Genomic DNA, 15964 nt, shown 5'->3' with positions numbered 1-15964 from the left:
TGGTGGGTCGCTGGCAGTAATGTTGATATCATGTTAATTATTGCACTCATCCATACACATCACCGCCTCCAGGAAGTAACCAGGGGAGTTACCACGTCTCGCCCGAACTTTCATTGTAAATCTCTTCAATCTCATGACATATTTTTTGCGTTATTCTTACCACCTCCAGACGATTTTATTAATCTTAAAATAGTTTTTTTTTTCTTTTCAACTGGAGGGGTTAGATATTGCTTTCATTAACTCTTTCACCACCGGGAGGCTTTTCTAAACTACTGTAAGTGAATTCTCCGGCAGCGCTAAGAATGGAGTGGAAGTAGGCTTCATCGTACTAAAGTGGTTGAAGGCGTTGGGGTGATGCTGGCCCGGATTCATCAACAGACATTCGATTAACCGCCTCTCGTAACTGGATTTCTTTATGCAGTAAGGACATGGAAAGCGTCAGAGTAATAGTAGAGGGATGATGATGATGATGGTGGTAATAACGATGATTTTGATGATGGTGATAGCAGCAAATATGAATGCTTTTGTATTCATGTATTAATGAGAAATTGGGTTAGAAATGATAACGATGATAAATAACAGATATGTATATTACTGTCTTCAAGCCATTTCATAGGAGGGAATAGAGTTATGATGATGATGATAGACAAACATGAAAGCTGATTTTGTCATCTTTTTCTTGCAGTTGTACGAGTTAGACGACAACGTGAAAAGGAAGGAATTTCTAGACGAACTCTTCTCATTCATGCAGAAGCGAGGTGAGTACGAAGCTTACTGAGTGCAGAGGCAGTTTCCCGGTACTATGTTCTCACTAACTTGGTTAAAAATTGCCATCTTTCCATCCTAAATGCTCATCTTGGCCTAAAATTACCATCTTTCCCTCTTAATTGCTCATCCTGGCCTAATATTACGATCTCTCCATCTTAAACGATTAACTTGGCCTAAAATTACCATCTCCATCTATGCTTAACTTAGCCTAAAATTGCCATCTCTCCACCTAAAGTGCTGAGTTCTAACGAGAGATTAACACAAGACTGATGCTTGCCACGAAGAAGTGCAGTAGAGCTGTCGTATTATCTAATTCTGGCTTTGAGCTATGGCAATAAATTGTTAAATGGTAAAAATTCTCGCCAAGTTAATGTGAACGAACTGGAGCATGTATCCACCAATGTGTAATAATCGAATGATCAAAAGTGGGTACGCGAATGAACAGGTAAGTCCCTTTAAATGACATTATTATTGAAACGCATGATAGGAAGAGATAAATTTGGCCTTTCTACCTTGTTACTGACTATATTATGTAAAATGGAGTGCAGTGTACTAATTTCCAATGCTTACAGGTGTTTTGAAATTGGCCGTTCTTAATTGGGGTCTTTCCTACACCTTCACACACTTAAATTTAATAATGGGACTGTAAACAAAAGAATCGTAGGACTGTAATCATCACTGCTCACTAATTACACCCCACCTCAAGATAATCGTATTGCCGAACCTAACGATTCCAGCCCATTTCTTCCATAACAATCAAGCCTGTCCCAACCCCAGCAACCAAACCTATCCCATCCCATCGCTAATAATATAACCAGTCCTGAAACTCTGAGCTGCTGTGTACTAACTTAGGGCCTTCTGGGAAAGATAAAGGTCCCATTTATAATACAGGTCGGATATTTGCATTTCTTATTGGACACAAGATGTTTGCCATTTTCTGTAGCTGTATATTTTCTTCTATGTAATTTCAACGTTTTGACAGGACTAATTTTATGAAAGTAGTTTTTTTTTTTTTTCTGATCTGAAGAACATCTATAACTCCTTTCAGCAATGGCCAAATTTATCCCTTTTTTTTTACTTATTTATTTATTTATTTATTTATTTTTTTTTTTTTGCGTTAACTTTTCCCAATATTGCCATCTCTCAATCAGTAATGCTTTACAATAGGGATTAACGCTAGAATATGATGATAGTCACGAAAAGTATCATGGATTACTCGTAGATGTAAAACCGTCGCACTGTCTTTTTCTGCCACTGAACAGCGTGAAATAAGTTGCAAAGGACGAAAGTATGGTCCAGGTTAAGGTGAAAAGAATATCGTCAGATGGGGAGGATTCATACTGAAGTCCGTGTGTGTGTGTGTGTGTGTGTGTGTGTGTGTGTGTGTGTGTGAGAGAGAGAGAGAGAGAGAGAGAGAGGTATGAGGGTGGAGAATACAGGAGACTAATGGATGTTTCCCCCTACCTCGCTGATTGATGCCTCCTGGTGATTGGTGAGAGGGCCACTAGTGATGTGTTCGCCAGTGCTTCTCATGTTTCTCTCTCTCTCTCTCTCTCTCTCTCTCTGTATTTCCGTCTGCTTGTGTGTCTGTCTGGTGTATTTGTCTGTCTTCCTTTCCTTGGATATGATGATGTCATATAACCTTTTCCCGAGCGATATATTTTTCCCCCTTACACCTTAACACCCTTGAACTAAAACAACCCCTTCTTAGCAGCATAAAATCGTACGGCATCATATGGAATACAGTTGTTCTTGAGAGGGTTAATAGTACCATTGTTTAGTCTCGGTAGGACTCACTAACAGCTGAAGAAAATCGTCTGACTGGGATTAAATACAATAAAACTCTTAACTGTGGGTAGGTCAGTTATCCTTTTATGTGTAATCATTTAAACCATATCGATATTAAAGAGATGATAGAAGAGTACAGGGGTAGAATATGCATAATGAATTGTTAAGTAAGAAATGCCAAGTTGTCAGCTATGCCATCTAAAAGACTGCCCATTGCCTCCACTCTCCCTACCTTTGCCCCTCGTTCCATTTATCTCCGCCTCTCCCTTCATGGTACTTTTTACCTCTCCGTTACCTTTCCCTCTCCCTCACATACTGTTTTTATTTTCTTTTTCTCTTCCATCCACTTTTATCTTCTTCTGTATCTGTCTTTGCCCCACTCCATCTTTCGCTCTCCTTTCATTCTGTTTTTACGTTTCTTTCCATTTCATTAACTCTTACTTCAATATCCTTTTCTTTTCTCCCATTATATTTCCACCCTCCTTCCATCACTCTTTACAGGACTTCTCTCTCTCTCTCTCTCTCATCCTTTTCTTCTCAATTTTTTTTTTTTATTATACATCACCTTCACCTCTCTCCCTCCGCCCATATGTCCCCTTCCTCCCACCATCTTCCTCCTGTACCTTACCTCATTAGGAACTCCCAGAACATCATCAGTCCTTTCCACACTTCTCATTGATACCTTAGAGTTTTGTCATTCACCATTCCCTCTTACATCATCATCATCATTATCATCATCATCATCATCATCATTCCTTCATTACAGGAGGAAAATTTCGTACCTAAGGCTATATTAGTTCTCTCTCTCTCTCTCTCTCTCTCCACATCATAGTCTTAGACACCCTCTTCTCCACGTCTTCTTCCAATCCCCACCATTCGTCCACCCTCGGCTTGTCCATCACGGCCCATTGTGTTTCGCTCGCCAGGTGTCCAGCCACATCATGTTGCTGTGTCATAGGGAGATTTGCCGGGTTTGTAAATATAGGGAGTCTGAAGAATGAAGAATGGATGGAAGGAGGAGGAGAGGAACATAGGGAGGAAAACAAAAGAAAGAAGACAGAGGGGAAAGAAAGATGAGAGGTAGAAAGGGAGGAGAGAAGAGAAAATCTCCAGCCACATAACGCTGCTGTGTCATAAGGAGCTTTGCCGGATTTGGAAATACACAGGAAAGGCTAAGGAAGGAAGAATTAATGAGTGAGAGTGAGGGAAGAGAGTGTGTGAGGGAAGAAGGGTGTAAAGGTGAGGGGAAATTGGTGTGAGGGTGAGGGGAGAGAGTATCCCAACCACTACCCCTCACCTCTTGTGCCCCAGCATCTCTTACGCACTTCATACCGTGGCGGGTGGTAGCAAGAAAAAATACGGGGCCTGAGAGAGAGAGAGAGAGAGAGAGAGAGAGAGAGAGAGAGGAAGAAAATTCAGGAAAACAGTCAAGAAAGAGCGTCACGAAGAACTTAATGAAGGAAATGTAAGAGGAATGGGAGGTGAAGGGGTTGAAGAGTGAAAGGAAGGAGCGAGGAAAGTGAAAGGCATACAAAGGAAAGCAAACAGCAACAGACCTAGTGGCCCTTTCGAGGCTGTGTATTACTGAGAAATCTTTGACTATGATATCTTTTGAATGAGCCGATGCTGAGGAGAGTAAACCAAGAAGAAGTAAAAGTAAGGAAGGCGAGAGGGAAGGAAGGAAGGAAGGAAAAAGTGTTGGAAATGAGGAAGGGGTGAGGAGCTGAAGGGGGTGGGGGAAGATGGGGGGAAGGAGGGGAGGGGAGGTGGAAAGATGGGGGGGGTTCGGTGTTGGGTGTCACGATATGAGATTCCTGCGTCGGTGTTGCTCGTGACGGAAACAAATGACTGGCGAGGGGCGCTCCGGTTGCTGCGGAGGGGGGGTGGGGTGCTTAGGAAGTAGGAAGAAGGTGGAAAAATGATAAAAAATGAAAGGGGAAATTTTAGATGGTGTCCAGCATTTATTTCTTCCTCTCTGTATAAAAGAGGTAACACAAATAACCCGAGCTTTCTGTCCTGCAAAAATATATCTGTTCCGGGTTAATGAAGCCACGGTAAAGCTCTTATTTTCATGTGTGTGACAAGGGGGGAGGGTGGAAGAAGGAAAGAGAAGGAAGGAGGAATTAAGGAGAGAGGAAGGGAAGGGGGAAGGAAGAAGGAGAGATGGGGGGAGGAGGAAGGAGGGAAAGGTGGATGGAAGGAGAGGAAGGAAGGAAGGAAAGAAGAAGGAAGAGAGAGAGAGAATTAACGTGTGTGTGTGTGTGTTGTAATCTTAGGCAGGCGTTCCCTTAGTCCTTGCCCGGCAGATGGAAGCGAAATTTACTTAGCCATAACCCTCTGAGGTTCCTGTGACGAACTCTTAGCAAAATAAAATGATCGTCGTTATATGAAATAGCATCCTAGAGTTGTCCCGTCCATGAGAAGTGAATACCGTCACCATCAGCACCCGGACTCCCGTGATTCGTTCTCTGTTGAGTAAAATCGTCTGACGTTATCTGGAATACAATCCTAGAATTATTCCGACTATTAGAGGGTTAATAGTATCAGTATAAACACTCAGGCTCCTATAGCTCACATTCAGGGTCCTATAGCTCACAAAACTAAGAAAAATCGTATGTCATTAGCTGCAATAAAATCGATAAGAAGACACGGGCATGGGAGGGTAAATGACACATTATTCAATTATCGGTCATTAGACAGATTAAACATTCACACGGGAACCCTAATTAATTCATTCCGGTTCTTTATTACCTGTAGGAGTAAAGAGGAGGCCGGTAAGGGCGAAAATCCATTCAAAATGAAGATCATTTTGGTTCTTAGTATTTCTTGGAGGGAGGGCAAGGGCGTTAAGGGCAGAAATCCTGTTAAATAAAGATAATATTCGTCCTTATTATTTGCTCCTGGTAGGTAAGGGAGGAAACTCATTTAAAACAGGTAATTTTCGTCCTTATTATTTCTTATGGAAAGGGCGAGGGTGGTAAAGGCGGAAATCAACTTAAGATCAAGGTAATTACGCCCATATGGCTTTTGGCAATGAGGAGGAGGGAGGTAAGGAGGGAAAATCAGTTAAAATGAACGCAATTTCCTCTTTATTGCATGTGAGGGTGAAGACGAGGGCGGAAATCCATTTAAAATAAGCGATAATTACGACCTTATGAGCGGCCGTCTTTGGTGAAGAGCGCTGCGGCGGGGAGATGGTGGTCAGAGAGAGAGAGAGAGAGAGAGAGAGAGAGAGAGAGAGAGAGACTGATGGTGTAAGGGCATACGAAGGGAAGGGTGAGGGTGTGTGAACGTGTGTGTGCAAAATTGTCTTGTATTAGCATGGAAAGTGAGAGTGAGAGAGAGAGAGAGAGAGAAAGAGAGAGAGAGATAAAATTATCCTTTGTACTTTCATTTTTATCCACATTATACTTCAACCAGTGAAAGGGCTACTCTGAATTTTTATTATTATCATTATTATTATTATTATTATTATTATTATTACTACTACTACTACTAATTATTATTAAATTTTTTTTGGTGGGGTGGGGGGCTGGGGGTTATGATTTGTTAGACTGAAATAATGAAGATTTATCCTCATACTCAAAACATTTTCACGCACAATCCTTCACCTCGTAATTTACTCAAGAATTTATCGGTCACTTCAGTTCATTTTCATTTATATGCACTGTATGTGTTCCAGCATCTCAGGATCCTATGTTTTTCTCAGCGTCACCAGTTCCCAATACCTCCTTCATCATCTGACCTAACCTGATCTAATCTAACATAAAAATCTTCCGTGCTTCACCAGCATCATCATCATTATCTAAAATTTAGTCAGTTTATTGCAGGACGAAGGCCTCTTTTAATCCTTTTCAATCTTTTTTTTTTACTCTGATGCTACTTCACACTCATTTGCTTCACTGTCACCGCTTGCATCATCACAACCACCTCCACTACTGCCTTCAACACCATTACCACCTACTGTTTTCACTCTCACCACCTTCACCATTCACTATTCCCATCACCGCTGTCATCACCACCACCACCATCATCCACTGTTTTCACTCTCACCACCTTCATCATCATCCACTGTTTTAACTCACCACCTTCACCTTCACCACCTCTGCCTTCCACCACCACCACCCACATCGCCACCACAAGCACCCACCCGTAACTCCTGCAGCGGAAATATAAACCCGGCTACGTATTTGGCCACAATTTTTACCTGGGAGCTTGGGAGCACTTGAGATGCAGTGGTTGGCCTTGATTCCCTGTGAAGATTGTCCTTAAGTCAGCCGTTACGAGACAACTCTGCCGCCTTTGCCTCCCTCACTATTCTCACTTCCGCCTCACCCGACCTTAACTCTTGTACTGCCTGGGAAATTGACCTTATGCAGTTTTGGCGACTGTTAACACTTACGATATCCTTTTGGCATACACATGATGGGTGTTTCGGCAACTATTTACATACGGTATATTATGCAGGAACTGCCTAATGTGGCCCAGTTGGCCTTATGCAGTTATCCTCCTTTATTATGTTCATTTGTTTTGATGTGTTTTGATGAGTACATTGTGGAGCGAGTGTCTTGCTGCACACAGTATGCCTATCAACAAGGTACCGGTACACCAGACTTTGTTTACGGTTGTCATTGTTTAGACGCCATGAGTAGCGAAGGTGGGGCACAACATTTAGATTAGCTTCGTTAAAACATTTACCAATTTTTCACAAGAACCACCGACACCCGTGCTAATACCATTACACTGGCCCTGAATAACACAACCCGAACATTTATTCAGTATTGATGGAGGACAATAACGCAGACATAATGACCGGTGAAGGTATGTGCCATGAAAGGGGACCGCTAGTCGTCAGGGAACGGACTACCAGGTCTACAGTGTGTCAAGAATCGGACACTTCAATATTTATACATATATACCGGTATAAAAGAGCTGGGGAAACTTGTTTATTATAAGCAACTAAGAAAATACGTCACTGTTTTTAAGGGCGTAACAGGTTCGCTTTTCTTGCAACTGTAATAACAAGAGGTATATAAAAATGTCACAGATCACCCTAAAAGAACAGTACAGGTTGGATAGAGAAGTAGTGTGAGGTGATTTGATGGTATAATATTATTTGGGGAGAGGCGTTGCAAGTGGCCGATAAGAAAGAAAAGGGAAGAAAATGTGTCTCAATATTGGATGTGTGCTTATAGTAATATGATGATTCTTTCAGAGGAGCTTGGGTATACGGGTGAGGGCCTGAGCGCGAGGAGAGGGAGGGAGGGAAGGGAGGGTTGGCCTGGCTGGGGGCCCCAAACATTATCATGCACAGGGCCCCTTAGCACCTGGAGCCGACACTGAGAATGCGGCTCTTTGTGTTGGTAGGCTTTCACCTGTGTAGCGGAACCCAGAGTCCATCACATCACGGGCCTGGAGTTTGTATTTAATAAGGATGTTAGGCAGTTTTATTGACAAATAACTCTTTATGGCAGTTTACTGTGTTAGTCAGCTTAGATGAGGCCTCTTGTCGTGTAAAGGTGTTTTCTTTTTTCAGTTATGTGTAGGTTGCAACTGAGGGCATTGAGTTGATAGCACATTCTCTGACACCCAACAGTCATCCTGCTTGCCACACACCGCCGTTGGTTTTAGAAGTGCAGGAAATTTTGACAGTAAATAATTCTTGGAAGGTTCATAAAATCTGGTGATAGAACAACTCGGATGTTGTTTTTGTTACCTCTGGGTCATTTATACGTGAACCCGATGGACTGCAGACTGAAGTTGCCCTTTTCCTGCAGTCCACCATCCTCCTTTTGTGGGCTAAGGTGGGAATTGAGGGGTGTATGTATAACGGGGCAGCGGAACCTATTGTATTGGTGCCACCACGCGAAGGTATCCCTCACCTGCACGTAGCCGGATGTTGATTCACTTAGATAATGAGCCGTGTTGTGTGTCTGGGTCAAGTGATTTATGACCTGAAATCAGTGGCTGTCACACCGTAAGTACCGAGGGTCATTGAGTGTGACAGTGCGAGGCGTCACAGTGATTGATAATTGCTGGGGTCGATATCGTGTCTTATATCTGCCATAAATTAAGATGGACAAGGCGCGGGAGAGGCGGCGTGGGGCGGGGCGGTGCCGGGCCTGGTATAATTACTCCTATGTACCCTTGCACTAAGGCCCATTCTGCCCCAGCCTGACCCACATCTAGGCCACATAGGGACTCTACCCTCTGTATCCAGGGCTATAAGGTCGAGAGTGGCCTGTATAAATGGCCCCGCGGGGAGTGTCGACGGGGGGTCTTGGGCTGCAATGTGGCCAGCGGGGGGTGGGGCCGTCATGCCTGCTTATGGCCTTACGTCTATATCGCTCACACATTATATTCCAGACATCTGGCTATTCATATAAAAGGAATGAGTTTTCAACAGTACTCAAAAAGCTATGAAGAAGAATGAGGGAGTTAGGTAGGAGGGGGCGGTGGAGTGAGGGCAGTGGGTGGCGGGGTTCACGCTGGGCTCATGCCGTCATATATCACACTTATATGATGGCCCCGCTCCACTACCTGTGAGCTAAATCACTCTTGAGGAGCTGATGCAGCCACCTTGTTGCTCAGTGTGAGTAATGGCCCTGTGTGAGGTCGCTAGCCTATACCCTTCCCTCGCTTTAGCACACTTACACCACGGTACACTACACTAAGGCACACTACCCCCACTCTAGCACACTTGCACCATGCTACACTGTAGTAAAGTACACTACCCTCACTCTAGCACACTTGCACTAAGGTACGCTGCAGTAGGGTAGGCTACACTACCCTCACTCTAGCACACTTACACTAAGGTACGCTGCAATAAGGTACACAACCCTCACTCAAACACACTTACACCACGGTACTGTACACTGAGATACACTACCCTCACTCTAGCACACATATATACCATGATATACAACGGTAGGTACACCTTTTTGGCATCGCAGTATGTTGCATACAATAAATTTACAGTGTTACATCTATATTATATTACACTTTAATACACCTGTACAATAAGACACCAACACAGATAAATTTACACTCAACTGCCTCTCATTACAGTACATACGTACTCTCCTTGCCTTTCAAAAATACAAATACACTGGCTCTTACCCACACCTCACCTGCACTTTCAATACATTATTTATTTCCAGCTGCACAGGTACACTACACAGCTTCGTCATCATCATCATCATCATCATCTCTATTTCTCACTATAAATAGAATGGGTAGAATTAAAAAACGAGTCAAGGAGAACACATATACTTTAAGCAGATCTCCCTCACAGTGAGAAGTTTCTTCCCAGCGGAATACTATCATCTGGCGGTAGCAAGATTATAGTACGGAAGGAAACGTAATAATAATAATAATCATAATAATAATAATAATGATAGAAATAATAATAATAATAATGATCATACAGAAAGGGTTAAGGGCGGGAGAGTGGTTTGGAGAATATGGCTGATGTGCGCGTGGGTCCAGAAATAGTGAAATGTTTAGGATAGTGCAATGCGGTGTGTTGCATATGTATGAGGGGTTTGTTGTGGCAGGATGTGTGATGTGGTGATACTGCCTCTATGGTCGCCTTATCTTCGCCTGTCGCAGTTCTGTTGTGTCACTCTGCCTGCCTAACGTCTTCAGAGGTGTGCCCCTGTAAAGTAAAATCGTCTTGCAGTAGCTAAAATATTATAAACGTACATCCTTCGATATTGCGTGTCACTCAGCTGTCAAAGGTATTCTTCAAAGCCATAAATAATATATCCTTATATTTCTGATCCATAAATACTCCAGACAGCCTTCCATCCACTTCCATAAACTTCATTGCCAGACATCTTTGTGCAAATATCTGATGACATCCTTTGACTTTTTCTGGGATCTACCCTGTTCTTCACATATCGGCTCTTACCTTCGCTCTCTCAGTCAGTGCTCCTTCATATTGCCTAGATTAACCCCTTCGCTACTAGGGGGATCACCTAACGTGAATAAGAATCATTTGGAGACCCCAAGAATAAAATTGAAATACGTCATTGGATGGAAGGGGATAAGAGACCGCCATATTGCCCTGGTTGTATTTTACTTGGCAGAAACTTTGAGTCCTTTAATTCAATCAAATGCATGCAGAGTAGCGATAGGCGTAACCCATTGAATTCGGTGAGGGATTATTTAGTTTATTCTTCCTGAAATTGAATGACTTTGTTAAGCTTAGGCGAGACGTTATGTAGTGAAGGGGTTAATGGAGGCAATATCTAACCATTGCATTTACAAGTCTCCTCCAGTCAGCATAAAATCGTGTGAAAGTAATAGTGGTAATAGTAGCAGCAGTAGTAGTAAGAGTTGCAACCCTAGCCTTATCTGAGCGTGAACCTAGTGGACTGCAGGCCGAAGCTGCCCATGTTCAGCAAGTTCACCATCCTCCTTTCGGGGGATAGGAAGGGATTTAGGGGCGTTTTGTATAACCAGGCAGCTCCACCACCCGGTCATATCGGTGCCACCACGTGAAGGCTTCCCTCTCCAGCAGCATCTGAAGGAATAACATTAATAAACTTGAAAATTGCAACTTAGGTTTTAGTTGCACTGCTTGTGATTCCGTGCGTGGTGTTATGGTGATGGTGGTGATAATTGTTAGTGCTGTGTTATTGAGGTCACCACATCACACCCCCGGGGTTATTGTCCTTGCCCACACTGAAACTAATGTGTGTGTGTGTGTGTGTGTGTGTGTGTGTGTGTGTGTGTGTGTGTGTGTGTGTGTGTTTATGTTTGCGTGTGTATGTTGTGTGTGTCAGCCCATTAAGCGCATCTGTGTGCACTAGACCCGATCGAGAGGGTGAACTGAGGGCAGATGAGAGTCAACATGTGTGTGTGTGTGTGTGTGTGTGAGTGAGGGTCATAAATTTATTTACACATTCACACACACGCATTGACCGCTTCATTTGTTCACACTTAACCCCTCGATGAGGTTGGATACACACGGGTGGAGAAAGAGAGAGGGAGGGAGAGAGAGAGAGGGGGGGGGGTAGAATGAGAATGGTGATGCAGGCAACGACGAGAATGAAGTGAATTACAGAGTCAACACCAGAACACAACCATGCCACTTCTCACGTCACAAACACAACGTTCTCCCACACTGCCTCACTGTCTTGAGAGTAATGAGCACTCAGGAGTAGTGAGGACAAAAAATAAAATAATAATAATAATAATAATAATAATAGTCATCATCATCATCTCATTTCATATGATATCTGGAATGGGAATGAGGAGTGAAGTCTTAATAAATGGATATAAAACTAATACATTTAAGATATTAAAGGGAAAGTAAAATTGACAAAAGACTAGGAGAAAGTTTGCTTAGACTGAAAGTTAAGAAAGAGTGTTAACTTATGGGAAAGAGAGGGCGAGCAAAAACGTAGATGCACATAATGAAATTTGTGCAGGTAAGTCAGATGGATGCCAGAAAAAACATCAAGCAGAGACACTGCAATACACAGGGGGAATTTTGACCACAGAGTAAGACGTTGGGATGGCGAGCAGCATCTAAAAAGAGGGAAAATCGTGGACGAATGAAACAGTATATGGGTTAAGGAGGAGAAATAATAAAGGAATAAATAAAAGGTGAAAGCAGTGATGTATTGCCATGGTCTAGAGAGAGAGAGAGAGAGAAAGAGAGAGGGGGGGGAGGGGGGACGATGGTGATAGAGAACGGGGCTGGAGGAAACAAAGGGGCACAGTGGAACCCATACAGAGGCCTGTCCCTCACCTTGTGTAAGACGGCCTCACATTAATGACTTTAATTTACAGTAATGATGGGGTAGCCTTTCCTCTTACCACCCACACCCACCCACACTGTCCTTCCTCCACCCACACTGACCCGCTGCTACCCACATTGTCCCTCCACCATCCACACTGTCCTTCCTCCACCCACACCGACCCACTGCTACCCACATTGTCCCTCCACCACCCACACTGTCCTTCCTCCACCCACACTGACCCACTGCTACCCACATTGTCCCTCCACCACCCACACTGTCCTTCCTCCACCCACACTGACCCACTGCTACCCACATTGTCCCTCCACCATCCACACCCACCCACACTGACCCACTACTGCCCACATTGTCCCTCCATACCCACACCCATCCACTGCTAGCCACACTGTCCCTACCATCACCCACATCCAACCACACTGATTTGCTGCTACCCACACTGTCCCTACCATCACCCACGTCCACCAATACTAACCCGCTGCCACACACACTGTCCCTTCACCATCCATAGCCATCCACACTGATCCAGTGCTACCCAAACTGCCCTTCCACCACCCACCTTCAACTAAACATACCCACCCACCATCCACACATTTCCACACTAACTTGGCTTTATACTGCCATCTCTTCCTGTAACACTAGAGTGATCGTATTAGTAGTAGTTGTACCCCAGGTTCATCTGAAACATTTACCGGTGGAGTACAAGTTGAAGTTGCCTTTCACTGGCAGTTGACCATCCTCTTTTGGGGGATAGGGAAGGAGGCACGGGACGTTTGTATAACAGTGTTGCGTGATGCAGTGCAGAAGCAATTGATTAACACTAGAATACGATGCTAACAACGAGGAAGTGCCATGAAAATATGTAGAGCCGTAGTAGTAGTGATTTTTTTTTTTCCTGTCTCTGAGTTATGTGAAATTGTAGGGATTTGATTTCCAGGCTACGAAAAATAGGGGCATCGAACCCTATTGCCTGGCGATGTGGTGCAGAAGGAGGGGGACGGGGGAGGGAGGGAGGTGAATGGTGGAGGGGAGTGGATCGGGGACAGAGTGGGAACTGGAAGGAGCTAGAGAAGGGGATAAAGAGATGGGCGAGAAGGAGATAGGTGAGGGAGCGAGTGAAGGAACTGGGAGAGGGAACAGGAGAAGAGGGAGGGGGCAGGTAAGGGTGAGAAGAGCTAGAGAAGGGAGGGGGCACATATGAGAGAGGGAGGGAGGACGAAGTAAGAATAGGGAGAGGGAGTGGATCGGGGAAAGAGGGGGAGAGAGAAGAAGGAGGAGGGGGAGAGATGAGGGGCAAGGAGCAAGAGAATAAAGGGGAGGGGAGGGGGGCAGAGGGAGGGGGAGGGGGTGAGACAAGGGGTCGTTGAAGACACGTATGGTTAGCGAGACTTTCTCCTCTGGTGACTTGTTGTGCTCGGGGTGATACTGTGTACTGCTCTCACCCCCACCCCAACCAACCCCTCCACCCCGTCATTTCTTCTTCCAGTTCTTCCCCCCCCCCCTCTCTCTTTCATAAAACCAATCTTTGTTTTGTTTTTATTTTATCCTTTCTTCCCTTTATGCTCTTTTTATATCAGTCATTTTCTACATAACCTATGAAGCGTGCATTATATTCGTATCTGTTCTGTGATTAGCTGCGTGGTATATATTACACCCATAAAAATCACTGAACTATATCACATCAAGATCTCACGACAGCTTAACATACTCCAAACCATACCATATTAAGTGACATTAACATTTTTGTAGGTGACATTTAACACCAGATTGTTATCGAAATACGAGATCTTCAGTTACAGTGGAATATACGCCAGGTGCTGCATCCCCATCCCCTTCTGCCTCAACACGTCTTTTAAAACTAACTCGTGCCATCTCCAGACGATTTTATTCAGCTTAAGGGTGAATTTTTAAACTGTTTTGGGTTTTGATATAGCCGTGGTCCATACCTTCATTTCAGCAAGATCGCTTGGCACACTGTTTTGACTCTGCTTGACCCGAAGTTGCCATCTTTCCATTTTGAATGCTGTTATAACAATAGATTAACACTAGAATATGATGCTAGTTATGAAAAAGTCTTTTAAAAAGGTCTTAGAGCTGTAGTATTGCCATTTTCTGCCACTGAACTACGTGAAATAAGCTGCTAAAGGACAAAAATCTAGGCCAAGTTGATGTAAAAGAGGTCTAGTGACTTCATAAGGATCTGTCATGGGATTGAGACAGTTGACCTATTATTTAATCCTTTTTCGGCATTTTGTGGCTTTGCTCTTGTTTATGCGTACAAATGTGTTTCAAAACGTGAGATTGTGTGTGCATTTACGTGCCGGGTATTTGTGTGTGTGTGTGTGTGTGTGTGTGTGTGTGTGTGTGTGTGTGTGTGTGTGTGTGTGTGTGTGTGTGTGTGTATCATATGTACTGCAGATTGGTGTATGTTCTCTGTGTGTGCGAATACGTTCAAACCTGTTTATGTGGGGGGACCTGTTTGTGTTTGTATGTTTGCGTGCGTGTATGTGCGTGTGCAGTTGTGTATGTGCACTTCGATGCATATGTGTATGTGCGTGTGCAGTTGTGTATGTGTGCGTGTGTGCGGTGGTGTACTTGTTGCGTGTAAAAAGCCAGGTAGCACTGTAATGACCCTTTAGGTGTAGTCAAACATATTTCTCTCTCTCTCTCTTTGTCCATCCATCTATCAATCTATCTATCTGTGTATCTATTTGTATCTTTATCTTTTTATACATTTGACTTGATAATCGTGATGTTCATCTATGTCTTCCGACGCATCTGTGTACACTATATCCATCTGTCCATCCATAACAGTTGTCAGGTTTTTCATCCATATAGAGGAATGATAACATAGAGGTATGAAGATGTGTAAATAGAGTGGTGGTATAGAAGGCAGCATAAGAAAGATAGTTATGAATATTAAAGTGCATTGTGAAGGTATGGGCATGTAAGTGATGTGGACAGGGGAAGATATGGAGATGCATAGATGACATGTGTAAGGATTTAGAGTTGCCAGGAGGACAGGTGTGGGAGTATGGATATGTGGGGATGTGGAGGGCTGTATTTTACAGGTGTAGGGATAAGAATGGGTGTGCACGGTGGATGTGGGGATATGAAGGGTTGCATTATGCAGGTGTGGGGGTTGGGGGTTTGGAGGGAACGGGTATGAGGTAATGTAATGGAGGGATTACAGATGTGGCTTTTGAGGGGGTGATGTCTTTGGGGGTATGAGGGAGTGCATTATACAGATATAGGGGTATGATGGGGGTGTGGAGGCTATGGAGGGGGTGAGAAGGTGTAGTGGTATGGAGGGAGGTGCAGAGGGCAGGTGTAGGCGAGGTGATAATGTTGTGCTTTTACGGCCCCTCAACAACATCGCCCTCGAACTAAATTTTACTACTCGAGCCGGACCCGCTGTGTGAACGACCTGAGAGTTGAAGTGTGGTTGGTTGAGGTGCAAGGTGGTGGGGAGGGGGTTGATGGGGGAGGGGATATGGTGACTGTTTCTTTATATTAAGCTTTTCTTTGACTTGGGTGAAGCTTGCTTCACTCTTATTCTTGGTCACCCATCACTATGTTTGGGGACCTGGATATAATTTCGATTGTTGCGTGACTTATTTTAGAGAAAGGTTCAGGCATCA

General features: G+C 43.9%; 1 protein-coding gene across 1 annotated transcript in view; it reads left to right on the top strand.

Annotated features, from left to right (window-relative positions):
- LOC145414581 (uncharacterized) overlaps positions 1 to 15964 on the top strand; it is a 151149-nt gene that overhangs the window by 78894 nt on the left and 56291 nt on the right. The window contains exon 6 of the mRNA XM_080284099.1: positions 686 to 758. Coding sequence (XP_080140225.1) covers positions 686 to 758 — 73 coding nt within the window. The remainder of the gene's footprint in view (positions 1 to 685; positions 759 to 15964) is intronic.

Source organism: Coenobita brevimanus, chromosome 100 (genome assembly GCF_032717465.1).
Source record: "Coenobita brevimanus isolate Jiangsu-jjx chromosome 100, ASM3271746v2, whole genome shotgun sequence".
NCBI classification, from domain to species: Eukaryota; Metazoa; Arthropoda; class Malacostraca; order Decapoda; family Coenobitidae; genus Coenobita; species Coenobita brevimanus.
This window is presented reverse-complemented; position numbering and strand designations above follow the sequence as displayed.